We start from the raw sequence: 19,379 nt of genomic DNA on the forward strand, positions 1-19,379 counted from the left end.
AGCTAATTTTGTCTTTTATGGATGAAATTATACTATTTGGATTGAGGTAATATAATTCCAGCTACAATAAAAGAAACTTCACCTTTTGCCCTACTTGTATGGATTCACTACAGGGAAATGTAACATTTCCATTAGAATATAACTTTGTAACCTCTAGTGCTACTTTCCTAGAGTCTAGGCCCCAGTGGAATGGGGATGGCAGTCACTGACTGGCTCTTAGCTCCTACATTAAGTCAACAAAGGGCATTTAGCTGGCCCATCTTACATTTATGTTAGGAGTTAGGCCATTTGTTTACACTGCTCTCCACAAAAGAGTCTTACTTTCTGTGTTCTGGAATACCCAGCTGGGTGACTTCTTACTTGGATTAATGATTTCTCTACCATAAGAACCAACCTACCCTATTCATGAAACATTTTAAAGAACGGGTCACTTAGTCTTGGGCTGCACAGGAGGAGACGAGTGTGGGGCTAGAAAAAGTGAGGACATGAAACAACCATGAATCTGCAACCAAAGCAAAGAATGGGAAAGATTTTAGTATCAACAGAACTAAAGACAGATTCTTCCAAATTTGAGAGATGACTAAAAATCTTAGTTATTGTGGTAAAAAACTTCAGTGACAAGTGGCTGCCTTCAGGTGCCAAATCTCACTATCCTCTCAATCTCTACATAAACAAAAAGTGTGATGGCCACCAGCCAAGGCCCTGTCTTTTTCCTGCCAGTAGCAGGAGGTCAGGCCATCCACTGAAGTGCCTTACGAATAGGATTTGACCGCCACTAGTGTTTCCTGACAGCTGATGGTAAACCAGAACAACAACAGGGTGGTTTAGGATTGTTTTGGAAATCTGAGTAGTAAGTGCTTCTGTGATGAAATTCCACTTTCGGTTAACACAGGATGGGCTTTGGCTTTCACTTTAACCTCTGAAAGACGTTATTATTTATGTTTGTCGCCAGATTTAAAAATGCATAATTGTGATAAAGGACGTTAAACAGAACCCAAATAATGCCTAAACCTAATTGTTTCCCACCAGTCCAATTTTATTTAGATTTTATGTGCTCACATATAGACACACTTAAAGAGCATACGTTTATATATACATATATAAAATATAGATGATACGGGAGTTTCTGACAAAGTGATTTATTAATGAAAATTCATTCACTATATAACCTTTGAATACCAGAGAAACTTCAATATGTACAAATCAGCATGAAGTTCCCAGTTCTCAAACTTTGGTTATATGAATATGCCTCAAGCACCACAAAAGAAACATTAGTCCTAATTTAAAAAGAAAAAAGTACCAAGAAACAAAAAAAATCTTCAATTCTCTTGAATCTGTTTTCTTTACACCACATCAGGAAAACCTCCTTTTATTCCACATTTCCTTTCATCTCAGCCAGTCTCCAAAACTGGTAAAAAAAAAATACTGATCAGAGGAAAAAAGACAGACAAACCATTACAGATAAAAGTGATACCTCAAAAGTACAATTTCTGGAAATTATTCTATCTTAAATAAAGAAACTATTTTAACCTAGGAGGTTTGCATTATGCAACACATATGAAAAAAACCCTAATTATTAATTTTCAGAATTTAAAAACTTAAACAATGCAAGCATATTAAGAGTTGAGTGGAAGGCTCACAGGGAGATTTTTAGCAAAATCAGTTAAAGAGATTCCTGGATTTCAACTTGTTTCCTGGCATCGCTGGCATCTGCGGGCTGCAGAAGCAACTGGTATAATATATGGGCAGGAAGAAAGAGACCCGACAGGCTGAGCACAACCTTCCATGGGATTTCACAAGAGATCTGATGGACAAAAGAGATAAACATCAAAGAATGAAAACTGAAATAGAAGAAAATAGAAACAAAACATATCTAAGTCCACGTGAGTCAGGATGGAGGGAGTTTAGATGTACCAACTGACAACTGCGTATGTGTGGAAGAGATTGCGTCCTTGACTACAAATGTGGATTATGTACACATTTATATTAACTTAAGTCAATTCATATATTACACCTGACAGCTCAAACAGGATGTCTCTGGTGGGAGGTGGGAGGAGATGCTATTCGCTCGGCTCCTCAGGTCCCTGTCCTTTGCCCTGAATGGTCAGCGGTCTCTGCACAGGACTCGACAGCATGGTATATGAATGGATAAAGCTTGATGTCTGGTCCAGGGGTGGAACAGTTTCTGCATTCTTCATTGTAGTATCGTAGCAACAGCTTATACACATCTCCTGGAGAGCAAAAGGTCAGACCAGAGGCACATTAAAGTATGTAATTGAAAAAACCTTAGAAAGAACACTCCAGTTTTATCTTAATCTAAATGGCATATGCTCAGACTTGGCTTTTGAAAATACAGCATGAATTTCATATGCCTGAAAGGCTTTCCCAACATAAATTAAACAAGATTTTTAACATTCTTTAAAGAAACAACTTCTTTGCTCATGATAACAACAGGCTATCCATGGTACACTGTCCATGCACCCTCCTGGGAGTTCATGGCAGCCCTCATTATACACTTTGCTCCTGAGGTAGCAAGCACACTGGATGAGCACTGGCAGGTCTGAGAAACAGGACAGTGGGGCTTCTCAGATCTGAACTTACCCTCATTCATCTTTCCCATTTTAGATTTTTATAGACACAAAAGTAAAAAGGAACACCAACTCCAGCTTCTTGACCTTACTTCAATAAGTTGATATACCCTATCAAGACTGTGGATGAAACTCTGCCATAACAAAAAGACTCTGCAAATGCTGCCCCTCCGAGAGCTTTGTCCTTCCTGCTTAGAGCCATGCTTTTGTTTCTTCGTACCCACTGTGATTCATCCAGATTTAGCAAGTGTTCCCACTGAATGGTGTACAATCCATCTAGATACCAAGTGTCAAGAGTATCTCCTACTTACCAACAGTGAGTTTCCTTTCAGTAAGGAAAATGTGCATGCTGTAAATGTCTCTCATCAATTCTGAGTCCCCAAAGGTGAAATAAACCACATCTCGCTCAGCTGCAGCAGCTGCCAATATCTGTATTAAGGCTGAGGCAAAGAGAAAAGACACGGCTATATCATGACATTTTCCACCTAGATACCTTTAGCTCTTTACCAGCTGGTGTGCCACAGCTTCATCCTAGATTAAAGATTTATAAACCTAGTATACATGGTATTAGAAATGGGGAACACAAGGCTGGGCGCAGTGCCTCACACCTGTAATCCCAGCACTTTGGGAGGCTGAGGCGGGCAGATCACCTGAGGTCAGGAGTTCGAGACCAGCCTGGCCAACATGGTGAAACCCTACTAAAAATACAAAAAAAAAATTTAGCCGGGTGTGGTGGCAGGCGACTGTAATCCCAGCTACTCGGGAGGCTGAAGCAGGAGAATTGCTTGAACCTGGGAGGTGGAGATGGCAGGTGAGCCGAGATTGCACCACTGCACTCCAGCCTGGGTGACAGGGCAAGACTCCATCTCAAAAAAAAAAAAAAAAGAAATGGGGAATACAGGATGGACATAAATCACCTAGTTGTGTGGCTTTTCAGACATGCTGCCAAGAATATCGTCAAACTATAGAATTCCAACACAGGCACCTTTGCTGAACCACAAATAAAGGAAGTTGCAAACCATGGGACTAAGGTAGTATTTATATTCGCTTCTATTAATCTGGAACTAAAATTTTTTGTGTTTGCTTACTTGATATAATTGCTGTGTCTTATCACACAGCCACTGGCCTTTTGTATAGGCACATTTGGGAGGTTCTAATATTCTCCTTAATCCCACAGCAGGAGTTCTCAAAATGGGCTGGGGAGCACACCTGCGTCCCTCCTGCACTCCCACCTCCACTGGCCACTGCAGAACTCCCGTTCTGTAGAGTTCCTGAAAACACTGGACAGTCACTCTCTGGTGTGTTATAAGAATGAAAAAACAATCGAGATCTACTATCTCCAGGAATCAAAGTTACAAATCACTGAGCCTGAAGTATGTTTCCGAAAATTTAGTTACCTTACAATCTCAATAGATAGGATTTATTTTAAATAACCACAAAATTGAATACAGTTACAATAAATGCCCTTTCGCTAGTTATAAATCTCTTACTTCATAAAAGGGAAGATGGGAATCAAATTAAAACATTAAAGAGGATATATATATTTTTTGAGATGGAGTCTTGCTCTGTCACCTAGGCTGGAATGTAGTGGTGTGATCTCAGCTCACTGCAACCTCTGCCTCCCGGGTTCAAGCGATTCTCCTGTCTCAGCCTCCCAAGTAGCTGGGATTACAGGAGCCTGCCACCATACCTGGCTAATTTCTGTATTTTTAGTAAAGACACGGTTTCACCATGTTGGCCAGGCTGGTCTCGAACTCCTGACCTCAAGTGATCTGCCCGTCTCGGCCTCCCAAAGTGTGGGGATTACAGGCATGCGCCAATGTGCCTGGCCAAAGAGGGTATCTTTTTACAGTTTTGATTTTTGACAGCATGTTAATATTCTACATATTTACAAATTAAAATTAAAATACTAAGAATGGGAATGGGGAGAAACCTACAATTGAAGGTAAACTAAAATAAATGAGCGTCATTTTAGTCCAAATAAATAACATAACCACACTGAAGGGAAAGGAAGAAGAAAAGGAAGAAAGAAAGAACCCAAGTAACTTACAAAGACAATATATGACTTATATAAGTCCATAAGACCATAATATATGGTCTTAGGCCAGAAGGAGAGAACTGCAAACAAATTCCCAACTCTTTTTACAAGGTTTGCTTACCATAGTAGTAGAGGTGAAGCAACTCTGAAACTATTTTGAACTGTATTAGAGGAATGAGCAAATGAATAAATGTGTCGATGCTGCTGGGAACAGGTGTCTCACTATGGAAGGAGGGACACACAAAAATGGAATGGAGGAAGACAAAAAAGAACTGTGTGAGGATGGACTGAAATGGAAGGCATTGGTGTATACTCATGATGTCGAAAATATGTGTATCTGTGTGTGTGTGTGTGGGTATGTGTGTGTATGCACATATATATTTCCTAGCTCTGTCTGCTAAAAGGGCCAAAAGGGAGACACCACAGTAGCAATGAGCACACCCAGCACCCAAATCTTGGTCTCTACCATCATTCCCCCTAAATGGACTAGATTTCTCAAGAAGTGCTTAATGCTATAGTTTGGACAAGAAAGGTACAAGATGACCTCAAAATATTTTGTTATACCAGAAGGTAAAGTAGTGCTCAAATGGATAAAACAAAACGAAACAAAAAACAGAACGGCCAGCTCTTCCCCACAGGAGAAAGCCAAAGACTAACTGGTTAGTGTGGTTGGGGTGTTAGAATAGGAACATCCTTTCTTTGCAACCACTGTGGTAAAGGTCAGGCAAGAATCATTAACAGATGCTAAATCTAGGGAAAATTTTGCCTTTGTTTTCCTACAGATTGCTTATTAGTTACAAGGGAGGAAAAAAATCCTCAACTCTGCAGTGGGGAAACTGGGCAACAGCCTGACACAGTGATCAAAATTAAGATCACCTGTAGTGTCAGATGGCCATCAAGTGCCTCTTGACAGTGTCACTGATGCAGCATTCTGACAGAGAATGCATAACCTCAACCTCATCACAAGGAAACAGCAGACAAACTCAAAGAACGTTGTATTCTTTAAACACATCAATGTCATAAGAGACAAAAAAAGGCTGTGGAAATATTCTCAATTCAAAAGGAGGCTAACAAACATGACAACTAAATGCAGTAGCTGACTCTGGACCCTGTGCTAGAGGGGAAAAAGGCTAGAAAGGGCTTTATTAGGTCATCTGACAAAATGAGAATATAGATGAAAGAGTAAATAAGATGTCAGTGTACATTTATGAATTTAATAACTATAATGTGTTTATATAAGGTAATATTTTATTCTTAGGAACTACAAATTGAAGTATTTAGGAAAGAGGGCATAGTATATGTAAGTTAAGCTCAAATAATTCAGAAAAAAATTATGTGCATGTGTATACATATATATGCATACATAAAGGTGTGTATTTTTATTTTTATAAATTTGAAATTATTTTTAAATAGAAAGTTTTAAAAATTACATAGGAAGAAAAAATTTTAAGTTGAACCAGTAAAATTTGATATCGTTGAGTATTTCCCAGATTTGGGAAAGAATCTATGACATAATATATGTAAGACCCTAAAATACCATCAAAGTATGTCCTAATTCCCAAACTAATATTTATTGAGTACCCACAACATGGGAGGTGCCATGACTATGCCTCATTAATCTCAGAGTATTGAAGGTAATTAACTTCAAAATAGAGATAAGTTTTAATTAAAACTGCTCAACCAACTTATCCATACATTAAAGTTTCAATACACCCTATTTCAAAAGGTTCTTAATTAACCTAAACTACACATAAAAATGGGAACGAATGAATCATCATCTTTCTCGACCAAGAAGTACCATTTCTTACCTTTTACTGAAAATGAAAATTTAGCGTTAAGTATTTACTATTAAAAAAGACAGAGACCCAAAGAAGAGTCTTTTTCATCCTATTTCCTACTAGATCTCTAGTCATTTGCCATTTGTGAAAATGAAGTATTAATAAAAAACATTTAAAATTTATCTCTTTATAGAATTTATTTTATATTAAGAGAAAATCAAAAAGTAAAACCAATTCACATTACATTCTTGATTTCACACCCATTTCTATTAGAGTACATATTGTACCATAAGCACGTGTTAGACTAGTTAGGACTGGCAGGCAGGAGATCCAAGTTCTATCTTCAGCCTTCTGCCAGCTATCTAGCTCTGTGACTAGCCAGTTACTCTCTGGGCCTCATTTTTCTCAACTACACCATGGAGTTAAATCAGATGCTCCCTGAAGATTCTGTCAGAGTTTAGAAATCCATAATCACTGTTACAATTGTTTTCCCTCCATTGAATGCTAGACTATACATACATAAATGAAATTTCCAGAAAGATAATCTCGATCCTAGATACATCAGTAAACACTGACAAGAGTTTATTTTAAAACATCACTGTCTTCAGGCCTCCTTGTCTACAACACCCCCAAGATCTTTGCAAATCTACACAATTATGCCTCATGATTTAAGTGAACTCTCTTGCATCAAAAGTTAGATGAGAATAAATCACAAGTCTATTAGAGTATGTGGACTGATTCCAAGTATGATATAAAAACATCAAATTCTAACTTCAAGCACAACTATGTGCCAAAATAATCACTTAAATTAACCTGCAGGGAGCTTGGTTTTAATTTTCTTTTTGGCATCAATGTTAAGCTACGAAAAAATACAAATAAATATGAATAACATGAAAAGCAATTCATAGTGTCCTGTTGCAACAAATGGACCAAGCACAAAATGGGTAAGATGATTGATACTCACACCACAAGTGTGGTGTGAGGCCACCAGCATGTAATATTGGTAACAACTGCTAACACTGGGCTCTTATAGCATGCTGAACACTGTTCTAGGAGCTTTACAAACACTACCTCGTGATTCCTTACAAAAACTCAACACGGGAATTATTATTTCCATATTGAAAATAAAGAAATTTAGGCATCAAAAGGTTATGTAATTTGTCTCAGGTCACACAGCCAGAAAGCGGTGGAGCTGACTGGGCCACCAACTCAAGAATGCATGCCCTTGCCCACTGCTTCTGGGCTGCTGTGGCAATCCACCCTGGTCAACTCCAAGCAGACCTTACCACATGCCAGCCAGAGCAATGTCTTTACATTGTTTATTCAAACGATTTAAATGCATGCTGTCAAGGAGGCCAAAATAGTACAGATTTGAAAGTACTATGCATGTCCTTCTACTGAGCTCACTTTGTGAGCTCTCACATTTTGGGTACCCTGAGAGCTCAGCTTTGCTCACCAGTCCCAAAAGCATTTCACTTCTTGTTTCTACCACACAGCACTCTTCGAGGCCAACTCTTATTCTCCAATTGGTCTTGTCCTCTGGCTACTGTTTTAAATCTTGACACTCCCTCCTTTTCCACTATGGATGTTACTAATGGCTCAATCTTTGGTCCTCTCGCCTGCTTTAAATACACTCTCTCTTCAAGAATGCAGCCACCATCTCTAGAATGGTAACTCCCAAATCTAGATCCAGATCCAGAGCTTGCAGCCAATACGGATTAAATAACAAAAGCACACAAGGGCTTCAATCCTGGTTTGAATCCTGGCACTACCACTTGCTATCTGTATGACTCTAGGCTAATTTACCTCTCGATGCCTCAGTTGTTGCCCCTATACAGACAAAAAAGAAAACTTACCTAAATAGGTTGTTGTGTGCTAATACAGGTAAAGAATATATTTAGTACAATTCCTAGAACATAGTATGCACTCAAGATGTTCTCAACTAATAATAACAATAGTAATGAACATATATTGGTTTTTAAGAAGATGGAGCCAAGTTTGAATGTTGGTTCTGACACTTGCTAGCTGCTCTCTTGGGACAGGTTTATTGGCTGTCTATAAACCTTGGTTTCTCATTCTTAAAAGAGGGGCAATAAATGGAAGGGTAACTGTGCAAACCATAAGAGAAAATGCAGTGACTGTTAAACCTGGCTGATCCCAGCTCACAGATAGTTAAAAAAATTCCTAAAGCCATTTTCCAAGTCCACTAACTCAGCAGTATCTCTGAGGTGCTGACACAGGTTGAGTATCCCTCATCTGAAATGTTTGGGACCAGATTGGTTTTGGATTTCATTGTTTTTTTGGTAATATTTGCAATATCAGTTGAGCATCTCAAATCTGAAAATCTGAAATTGAAATGCTCCAAAGAGCATTACCTTTGAGCATCATGCGCTCAAAAACTTTTGGTAAATTTTGGAGCATTTTGAATTTTGGATTTTCAGATGTGGGATACTCAACCTGTAAGAAATAGATACTTGCTCCAGACACCTTTGAATGCACATTATCATGCCAGACCCCATTCTCAGCACTGGGGCCACAAAAAAGGATAATACAGAAATGTTAAGAAAGTAATCTTCCTGAGCAAGGCTGAGAGAGAGTGTGATCTGTTCTGGCAGAAGAAAGCAAATTGAGGAGGAGCCTGTGGTAGACAAACGAGGTGACCTGATCCAATGCTCTATACTCCTACCTTCCATTTTTGGTTGGAAGTCACCCCTTCCCCAACTCCATAACCACACTTCCTATAAAACTCAGTCAAAGGGCTAGTCTAGGCCAATCACAGCATGGTAGAAAATGAGATATCAGCACTGTCTAAATTCTTTTTCTAGAGAAATGGTCTTTCTGGAGTTTAACTATCTTGATTCCAAAATTACAAAATAACTAGTGAAGACATTATTTAAGTTTGATATAAATGGACATAAGGTCTGAAAGAAATTTATAAAAAGTTTCTATATCTCAGAAACATTTCACTTAATATACATATGTCATGGAAATAAATTAGAAATCCTTTAAATCTCATTAGTGGATGTGTCTTGTGTTTCTTGATCCCTGGCTATGACAATTTGGTCCAAGGGATGAGAAGTAATCCCAATTGGTCAAATTAGAGTATTTTTGTGGCATTTTAAAACTAAGGAGTCCTCCTTTCTTCTTGGGTCACTCAACTGCAGGGTTGCAAGACTGGAACTATTTGGTCCTGGTTCCTGTCAGGCAGAGATAATCTGATGGAGACAGATGAAAATGAGGCCATTATATTGAAAGAAGCAGGCAGGAGAGGAACCAACACAAACAGAGGGAGAGCCTGATTCTAGGAGCAACTCATACCTGAGGCCAACTCTACGCTGCTTTTCTCAGCCACGTCAAGCAACGGTCCCCTTTTAGGTGGAAGGTATAAGCTACATTAGTGTCTCTTTCAACCAAAAGAATCCTAATACAGAACTTTTCTGGTGGAAGGGAATGAGGGTCTTTCTGGAGTAGTTACCACTGGAGTAGAATCTTACAAGGGACCGAAGTAATTAGCCAGGTACAGACAGACAGTTACAGAAAAATGGGCAAAGCCCAAGATTAATTAAAGGCACACAGAAGCTACTGAATATATTTGTTAAATAGAAATTCATTGAGCATATTTTATTTGCAAGTCACTTTTAGGTACTGAAGGTAGGGAATGGGGATAGAAAAGAAAATGCAAAAAATGCAACAAGACACATTTTAATGATAGTAAACTGGCAATGGCATACTTGTTTACAGGTCAGGTAACATATACAGGGAAGTCCAAGGGAGAGAATACAGTCACGGGTTCTTAGTTTCTGTTCCTGATTGGGCCAGTAAAGCCCTTTCCTCATCCCTCTTTTCCGCTTACCACTAGGGAGAGAAACTAAAAACCACAGCTTCAGGCTGCTAAGCACCTAAAACAAAACAAAACAGAACAAAAACAACAACAAAATAAGGCAAGTTGGAAGAACTTGTAAGTAAACAGCAAAGGAAATGCTAGGAGAAATTTACAAAAGCACAACAGAAGAAGGAACATTAAAGTAGCACTCACTTCCTTCACAAAATAAGCAAGTAAAGTCACAAGGACAGAGTCTGACCTACAAGGTATGGAATCTTACAGCAAAAGAGTAAGTCTTATACCTTTCAGAGACACCTTTTCAAGTGCCAACATGTCTGCAATAATTGACTATGTTAGGCCATGAAGAGAAGTTCAAGAAACACCAAAAAGTAGAAATAGTATTATCTACATTCTTTGATTACAATGTAATAAAATTAGACATGAGATAAAAGCAAAATTTTTAACAAACTAACCACTGAGATAATTTTAAGTTATCTCCTAAAATTCTCATGGGTGCCTAGGGTCTGGTGGTACATTTGAGGCAGAAGCCCGCCACGCAAAAATCTCTGCTGAGACGAGATGTAGAAAGCTTAAAAAAAAAAAAAAAAAAAAAAAAAAAAGCTCCTTCTACCCCAACCATGAGAAAAGCCCAAATGTTGTAATTTACAAAATTATGACTTTTTCTGAGTTTATAAGAGAGCTGAGTTTTCGAGGCAACCAAAGGGTGACAAGCCCCTCTGAGAAGATAAAACACATGAACTGTTTTATGTTTGAAAGTAACAGGAGAAAGAGGTGGTCACCACACAAATGGGTAGGAATAAATCAGCTAAAACTTCAATGAAATGTTAAAAGCCAAGTATGAACTAGGGGGTCACTTTGGAACAGTTAGGAGCACCAGAAATAAGTAGAGCTTGCACTGGCTCAAAAGCTTTCACATGAGTTCCACAAGGTGCTCAGAAAAATGCAGGTCAGGTAGGAGACCACAGGGAGCCCCTTTGGTGGCACAGGCATGCAGGAGGCCACTGGCTGCTGCTGGAGCCAGGCCCAAAGCCCCTCCATCTCCCCCTAGTCCCTTCTCTCCTAGCCTGTGGCTCTTAGGGCCACTGGCTGCCTGAGGAAGAATGTTGTTAGTAAACTGTCTATTGAATGAACTAATATATTAAAAATGTTCTCTTAATAGTTGTCAAAGTAATGTACAATTAAAGCAGTTCAAAACTAATTGTGAGGCTGGGCATGGTAGTGCATGTCTGCAGTCCCAGCTACTTGGGAGGCTGAAACAGGAGGATCCCTTGAGCCCAGGAGGTCGAGGCTGCAGTGAGCTATGATCGTGCCATTGCACTCTAGCCTGGGTGACACAATGAGACCCTGTATCTTACAAAAACAAACAACTAATTGTGGTAAAACACAAAACTCATGTACAATTAAGTAACAAGCATGTTAAAAATATTTTGCCAGCCGGGCACGGTGGCTCATGCCTGTAATCCCAGCACTGTGGAAGCTGAGGCAGGTGAATCATTAGGTCAGGAGTTCGAGACCAGCTTGGCCAACATGGTGAAACCCTGTCTCTGCTAAAAATACAAAAAATTAGCTGGGCATGGTGGCAGGCACCTGTAATCCCAGCCACTCAGGAGGCTGAGGGAGGAGAATTGCTTGAACTCAGGAGGTGGAGGTTGCAGTGAGTCGAGATAGTGCCACTGCATTCCAGCCTGGGCGACAGTGCAAGACTCCGTCTCAAAATAAAAAAAAAAAATTTGCCTTCTTTCTTTTGTAATTTTCTTTTTTTGTAAGAGATGTGGTCTTACTAGGCTGACCTTGAACTTCAGGGCTCAAACATTCCTCCCACCTCAGCCTCCCAAGTAGCTGGGACTATAGGCGCATACCATCGTGCTCAGCTTAGCCTTATTTCTATTAATAATTAAAGAAATACAAGTTTAAGGATTTATACCTGCCCATGTTACCCACCATGAACATTTTTTATAAGATTTTTTGTTACAAAAACAATATATGCTCACAATAAAAAAGATGCAGATTAAAAATAAAGTATAAAACATCACTGACCAAGTGTGGTGGCTCACAAGTGTAATCACAACACCAGCCTAGGCAACATAGTGAAACCCCATCTCTACTAAAAATAAAAAATGAAAAAACCCCCAACAAAACAAAACAAAGAGTATCACCCACTAGAGAACAACCATAGTTAATCCTGGCACGTAAACAGATGAACATAGAGAACTTCAAATTTGTGTGTGATATTTTATATTCACAATTTAATTTTAAAATGGTTTATATGGCATACATTGGGTATTTCTCCCATTTGTCAATATTCCAAAACCATCTTTCCCTGTCAGCAGACACATTTCTATAATGGTTTTTAAAGGAAGCATAATATTTTATTGCATAAATGTACCATAATTTCTTTTTTTTTTTAGCATCATAGTTCAGTAACCAATTCCCCATTGAAGGACTTTATGACTCGTTCTAAATTTTTAATGAATATTTATGCTAATGAAGGGGAGGGAAATGTCAGTTACTTCAAAATTTAAATCTCAATAGTTGAGGAAATGAATTATATAATGGAAATCTTAGACTACTATGCTTGACAGTCACCAGAGCAAGCACAGCTGCAGTCTGAAAGGCTTTTAAGCCAGAAAAAAAGAAAAAAGGAAAAGAAGTGAACACATTTATAAAGCTTTCCAAACTGTCTATCACAAATGACCACGGCTTACAGCAGACCTAGCTTCTGGATTGATGACTTGAATCTAGTCATTCATTTTACTTAAGAGAAAGACAGGAAAAAAGTATCTGTCGTAAGATCAATAAGCCCAGAGTGAAAAATAGGTTTCCTCAAACACTGAAAATAGCACCATGCAGTTTTTGTCTTTGAATTTGAAGAAAATGTAGGTGAAAGTCTTTAGCATAAAGGGACAGGAAACATCTTTATAAGCACACCACAAAAATGTGAACACATAAAAGCTAACTCAGTAACTTCAGCCTGATCGGTTGAAATAAATGAAGAAGCAGAAAAATGTTTATAACATGTAACAGTTAAACAATTAATATTTTTTAATATACAAAGAGTTATTACTAGCCAGTGATAAAATCAAACTACTCCCAAAGAGATGAATGGGCAGAAGGCATGAAAAAGCAATTCACAAAACAAATGGCCAATAAACACGAAAACTGTTGAACCTTAGAGAAATGAAAAATAGTAACAAAGTCCTGTCTTGGTGATGCTGTTCATGTGAGGAAGACAATGTGAATTGATATCACCTTTCAGAGTGAAATCTACAAGGATCAAAATGAAGTATACGTATTCTTTGAGTCATTAATCTCACCTCTAGGAATTTACCTTAAGAAGATAATTACACATAATATATATAATTGTACTACACACTGTAGTACTCCTTATAATATAATGAAAACAAACTCTGAATGGAGAATCTGTGAAATAAATTATGGTACATATGTGCATACAACAGAATACTGTGTAGCCACTAACAAATGCTGAGTACTCAGTAGATCTACATTTGTTAGATGGATAGTTGAAAACTATCCATGAGACTGCAGACTTTCTAAAAGGAGGAGGCTGGAGAATAGAATAGAGGGTGTCACTTCATCAAGTTACATACATTGCTACTGAGATGACCTGAAGGATGGCCACCAAATGCTGACAGTGAATTCTAGTGATTTTTATATACTTCATGGTATTTTTCTAGATTAAAAAAATAATAATAAATGTGTCATTTTTATAAAAATATTAAGAAGCATTTTACTGATGAGGGGAAAGGCAGTTACATTATGACAGACTCAAGTATTCTCAAAGAGATGAATTTTATCTAAATATAGTTCGGCTATTAAGGCCAGCTGGCTGTTTTATGTCTGCTTTATTGCTTGTTACTTTGTAACTGTGGTATAAAAAAGAATTTTTCTGGTGTGCCATCTTAGGTTCCTGGTAGAAGCTTCAAACACCCTTGGAATTTCCTGAGTGCTGGTGCCTTTGTTCTGCTAATGAGGCGATTCAGATTGCACATCCGGGAGTCAGGGGAGGGCAGAGACCGAGCTCAATCATGTGGTCAATGATTTAATCAATCATGCCTACAGAATGAGACTTCAGTGAAATCTTTGGTCACCAAAGGTCAGTGCAGCCTCCTGACTGGTGTACACACTGATGTGCCAGGAGAGTGGGGTGCCCTGACACTAAGGGGAAGGGTTGTAGAAGCTCTGCTTTCCCTTCTAGGCTTCGCTTTATGTGTCTCCTTTATAATAAAACTGCAGTGGTAAGGACAGGACTTTTTTCTGAGTTCTGTGAGTCATTCTAGTAAATTATGGAACCTGAGGTGGGGACATGGGAACCTCCTACAATAGTAACCAGCTGGACAGAAATGTGCGTGGCCTGGGGATTCCCCTGAAACTTGTGGATGGAGTCTGAAGTGGGGGCAGTCTTGTGGACTCTGTTCTTAATAGGCGAGATCTGCGATTACTCCAGGTAGTCAGTGTCAGATTTGCAATGCAGTACACCCAGGTGGTGTCAGACCAGTTGGGATGAAATGGAAAAGTAATCATCCTAAGTAATGATATAGTATTATTTTCTATAACTGATACTTTGAAAAAATGTCAATGTAGTAAATGGCCAATAGCTTTGTTGATCAGGTTTTGTGAATTTCCTACCACAAACAATAACACGTAAGAAATGTTTCTGCTTCTTGGACATCCAGATGCCTCCTATCTGTGCCATTCATGCAGCTCTCCCAGGCTGTGCTCCCACAGCCCCGTGGGCCTCCACTACAGCACTCATTCCCATGTACTGCATCGGTCTCATACTGCCTCTCTCTCATACGCTGGACTGTGAATTCCAAAGCAGGCATCACATCTTCTCCATCTTTGTATCTCAGAGCCTACCACTGTGCCTAGAAAGTGGCAGAGGTGCTATTAAATTTGGTGGATGAATGAGTCAGTGAAATAACTGTCCATAAAAATCACTCCAGTGGAGGAAAGTGCAAACTCAGGTTTGAAACTTCGCAGTCATTATATGCTCTTCTCCTCCTGCCAACCTTTCAATATTCAACAAAATACTGTGTCTGGGGGATCAAAGTGATAAGTGACCTCTGAAGGAAAATGGTAAATGAAATAAGAATTCCTTCAAACATAATAGGAAAAAAGAAAATAGTGTTAAATATTCCTTTTCCTTTTCTCTTAGATTTTTGTGGTCTCATGACAGGACATGAGAAATCTGGTTTGAAGGACTAACTTTTTTTGTGTGGGCAGAATGCTTTTATCCTTTTCTACAACTTACCTTTTAACCTGGCATCACCCCCAAAGGCACCACAGCCCCAGTTTCCTGTGGCCACTGCAGAAAGATTCTCTGAAGAAACTCCAGGACGGAGAAATCCACAGTAAGCCTGCAGGATAAAAGAATTATCAAAGCCTGTGAGTGCCTAGACACTAACAGTGTTTCTGACTGATGTACTAGGATCAGTGTCCATTATCAAGCTTATGTTCAATTTCTCATTTTTTTTTTCCATAGGGGCCAAAATAGAGGGAAAAACAAAGAGGGAGGAAGGGAGAGAAAAACCTGGGATTATGCAAGGAAGAGACTAAGAAATGATAAATTCTAATATTTATTTGTTTGAATGCTAAGCATATAAAATCCCTTAAACTAATACAGGTCCCAATTTATTTTTCCACTTCAAACAAACAGAAATGAAAATAGCAGATATTTCAAGAACTAATAGGATCCCAATTATAAACTACTAGGAAAAACTACCAGGAAAGGGACTTGTTAGAACAGTTTTCTTTTTCTTTGAAGGCTTTAATCACTATTTTTTTCATCAGGCAAAGGGTCACTATTATGCCTCCTCAGCATTCTCTCTCTCAGTTATGGAGATTAGATTAATAAATGTGCTTCCTGCTACTGACATACTTAACAAAGAGCAAGCAACAATCTATAGAAGGGATTCCTATACCTGGTTATGAAATAACCTTTAAGATGCCTTTTGGCTCTAAGATTCTCTAGTTTCACAGCTCTGTTTTAAGCTAGAATATTTAAAAATTTGCCAGTAATCTGAGAAAAGTACAATATATTCTGAGGATGCTGGCTAAGTATTAATTAAATGAACAGCTCATTTTCTATATGAGAAGACCATTGTGTAAGATCCCAGAGTTCCTGATTTCCACCTCTTTGCTGTCAGCTAGTTGGTCTTTCTGCCTTCTTTCTAAATTCTTATTTTCTGAAGTGATCAGACTGTAACAGGCTTAATACAGCAGCAAAGCAAAACTCCCCTGGGTTCTCAAGTTCCAAACGAAGCCTAAAATATAGCTTACATATAATAGCAAATACAATTAAAAGAATGATCTTGACAAATGTTCCCAGAGAAAAACCAAGGATAAAGAAAGATGCTTCTATGAAACCCACACATAGAAATATATTAAATTGTTCTTTGAAGTTTCCACAAAGGTATAAAAATTTATTTTACAGACTGTCTCGATGGATTAACAAGGCTATTCCTTCCATACCCTCCTAGACTGTAAATCCTGACAGATATTAATTATAAGTTGGTACCAGATCATTATTCAACACTGTGGTATAGAGCTTACACAAGCGCTCACAAATTACCTGCATAGTCAGATGCATGGAGCTTCTGAAAATCTCTTTCAGGTCAAAAAAATCTGAGAGCTCCATTTGTTTTGAATAGGCTCTTGAAAGATAGTCTGTGTCATTAACGAACAAGGGAAAAAACAAACCCTCTGGAAGAATAAACATAACTTTGCCGCTTTGTTTCATGTCAGAATTTTCTAACATGCCTAGAGAGAAGAAGGCTTCCTCAGATTCCTAGTTCATTTCTCTGTTTTATACTATCAGGATGGTTTTAGTTTCTTTCTTACTGCTGTCTCTAAATAACAGGGTTAACTTTACTTCAATGTGCAAAAATAGCTTAGTGAAACTAAGGCCTAATGATTGAGAATTTGAAACATTTAAATTATTAGAAGCAAAATCTAGTAGAAAATATTATCCAATTTTCCTGGAAAATTATCTATCTTGAAAAATGGCCATAAAAACAAACCATGAAACTGAAAATAAACCTCATTCAGTGTTTAGATCAAATCTTTAAAAGTTCATGGCTGTAACCCCAGCACTTTGGGAGGCTGAAGTGGTAGGATCACATGAGCTCTGGAGTTTGAGACCAGCCTGGGCAATATGGCAAGACTTGTGGTGTCATCTACTTGGGAGGCTGAGGTGGGAGGACTGCTTGAGCCTGGGAGGTCTAGGCTGCAGTGAGCCATGATGGTGCCACTGCACTCCAGCCTGGGTGACAGTGAACTCTATCCCCCACCCCTGCCACCAAAAAATATTAATCAGATAAAAATTAAATGATAAAATTACATAGAAATTAGAATAATTTGGTTATAATGATTAAATACAAAATTATTTTATTCTGTTAAGAAGCAAGCATTTGTAAGGTCAGAAATAAGACAGCAGTAGTATGCTGCCCTGAGCCCTCTTTGGAAAGTCAGCCCAGGCTTCTCCCTTCTCTAGGAAGAAGGATGCCTTAAGTGCTGAAGACCAGGGCAGAGCCTTGAATCAGGGGACCTTTCCTTTTATGAGTAGGAATTGAACTCCCTTGGTAAAGAAACAAAGATGAGATAAGGATAGAGACCTTAAAAGAGTTGCCAAGTTCTCACTCCACAGCTAAAGGCATTATGAGTTCTCAAGAGCTCTATATTGGCAAATGCGTTTGTTTTTCCCCCACCCAGAGCAAGAGTACTTGAGAAGACTCATCAGAAAGCTGCGAGAATAAAAGAAAGCCAGCTTGAACTCTAGCCATACCCTGCCCTGACAGTCTGCAATGACACAGCAATTTATTTTTACTAATCAACAACTCAGAAGGGGGAAAAGAAAAAGGAAGCACTGAGACCTCAGGATAGTAAGCAGAAGATACCAATGAACAACCCTCTCTTGGAATGAGTTTTGATGGGAAGGGAAGAAGACAGCGAACATAAAGGTAATTTGGGAGTCCTGAAGGTTGCAAAGGGATGTATTGAGAAGAAAGATGAAAATATTAGTACCTAGAGTTAAAAACTAGAGACCAACCAGGAAATGGTAATGATAAAGATGTAGGAAAGAAGGAAAGAAAACGGAAAAGAGACCAAACAAAACTGGTATAAAGTCTACAGGCCCAAAATGAGGCCCAGGAAAGAAATGGTATCCAGGGGAATAGTCTGGCACAAACTGATGTATAAGATTTTACACTTAAGTAAGATCTTTGGCTTCAATATCAATTTTAGAAGGCCCAAGCAGATAGACAGTTACGTGCTGCATAGTGATGTTGCAGTCAACAACGAAGCACAAACATGACGATGGTCCCATAAGATTATTATACCATTATTTTCATAGTACCTGCCCTATGTTTAAGACACAAATACCTACCGTTGCGTCACAGCTGCCTATAGTATTCAGTATAGTAACACACTCGACTGGTTTGTAGTCTAGGAGCAATAGGCCATACCATCTAGCCTAGGTCAGTAGCAGGCTATACCACTTAGGTTGTGTAAAGTGACATGTGCACAATGACTACTTCACAGAACATATCTCCATCTTTAAGTGATGCATGATTTTACTTAAAAGATGTCTTTCATTATCATGTAAATACATTATTCTATTTGCTGGAATAATTTAATAATTATTGTTCCTAAAGAGTTACTCATTTATATGAAATCAATCTACTATACTTCTTTAACTTAATACACAGTGGATATTGATACTGATTTTCTGAGGTTTTTAGTATTCTGTGATTTCTTAAGACTTTTTTTTTTTTTTTTTTTTTTTTTTTTTTTTTTAGCCCAGGCTGGGTTCAGTGGTGTGATCCTAGCTCACTGCAAACTCCACCTCCCGGGTTCAAGCGATTCTCCTGCCTCGGCCTCTCGAGTAGCTGAGATTAGACTTTATCCCTAAAATAATTATAACATTAATACATTGTTTTTGCTATTCTAAAATGCAATATATAAAATGAAAGAAGTATGCAGATCTTAGTTTCCTGATGTATAAAATCCAAGATTGGGTTATGTATTTAATTGTTATTCTGATTCTATATATTGGGAAACTTAAGGGAAAACCCACTACAAATGATACAATTTGAACATTCTCGAAAAGCAAA

General features: G+C 38.4%; 1 protein-coding gene across 5 annotated transcripts in view; it reads right to left on the reverse strand.

The window, feature by feature from the left end:
• Positions 1-1,015: 1,015 nt before the first annotated feature.
• PARG (poly(ADP-ribose) glycohydrolase) overlaps positions 1,016-19,379 on the reverse strand; it is a 129,794-nt gene continuing 111,430 nt past the window's right edge. For 4 of the 5 annotated variants that reach the window (XM_055092787.1, XM_055092788.1, XM_055092790.1 and 1 more), the window contains 3 exons: positions 15,521-15,626; positions 2,900-3,028; positions 1,016-2,231 (listed from right to left, as the gene is read on the reverse strand). In XM_055092787.1, the coding sequence (XP_054948762.1) occupies positions 2,077-2,231; positions 2,900-3,028; positions 15,521-15,626 (390 nt within the window). In that variant the 3' untranslated portion in view covers positions 1,016-2,076. The remainder of the gene's footprint in view (positions 2,232-2,899; positions 3,029-15,520; positions 15,627-19,379) is intronic. The other variant, XR_008619926.2, reaches the window with a different exon arrangement.

Source organism: Pan paniscus, chromosome 8, assembly GCF_029289425.2.
Source record: "Pan paniscus chromosome 8, NHGRI_mPanPan1-v2.0_pri, whole genome shotgun sequence".
NCBI lineage: Eukaryota > Metazoa > Chordata > Mammalia > Primates > Hominidae > Pan > Pan paniscus.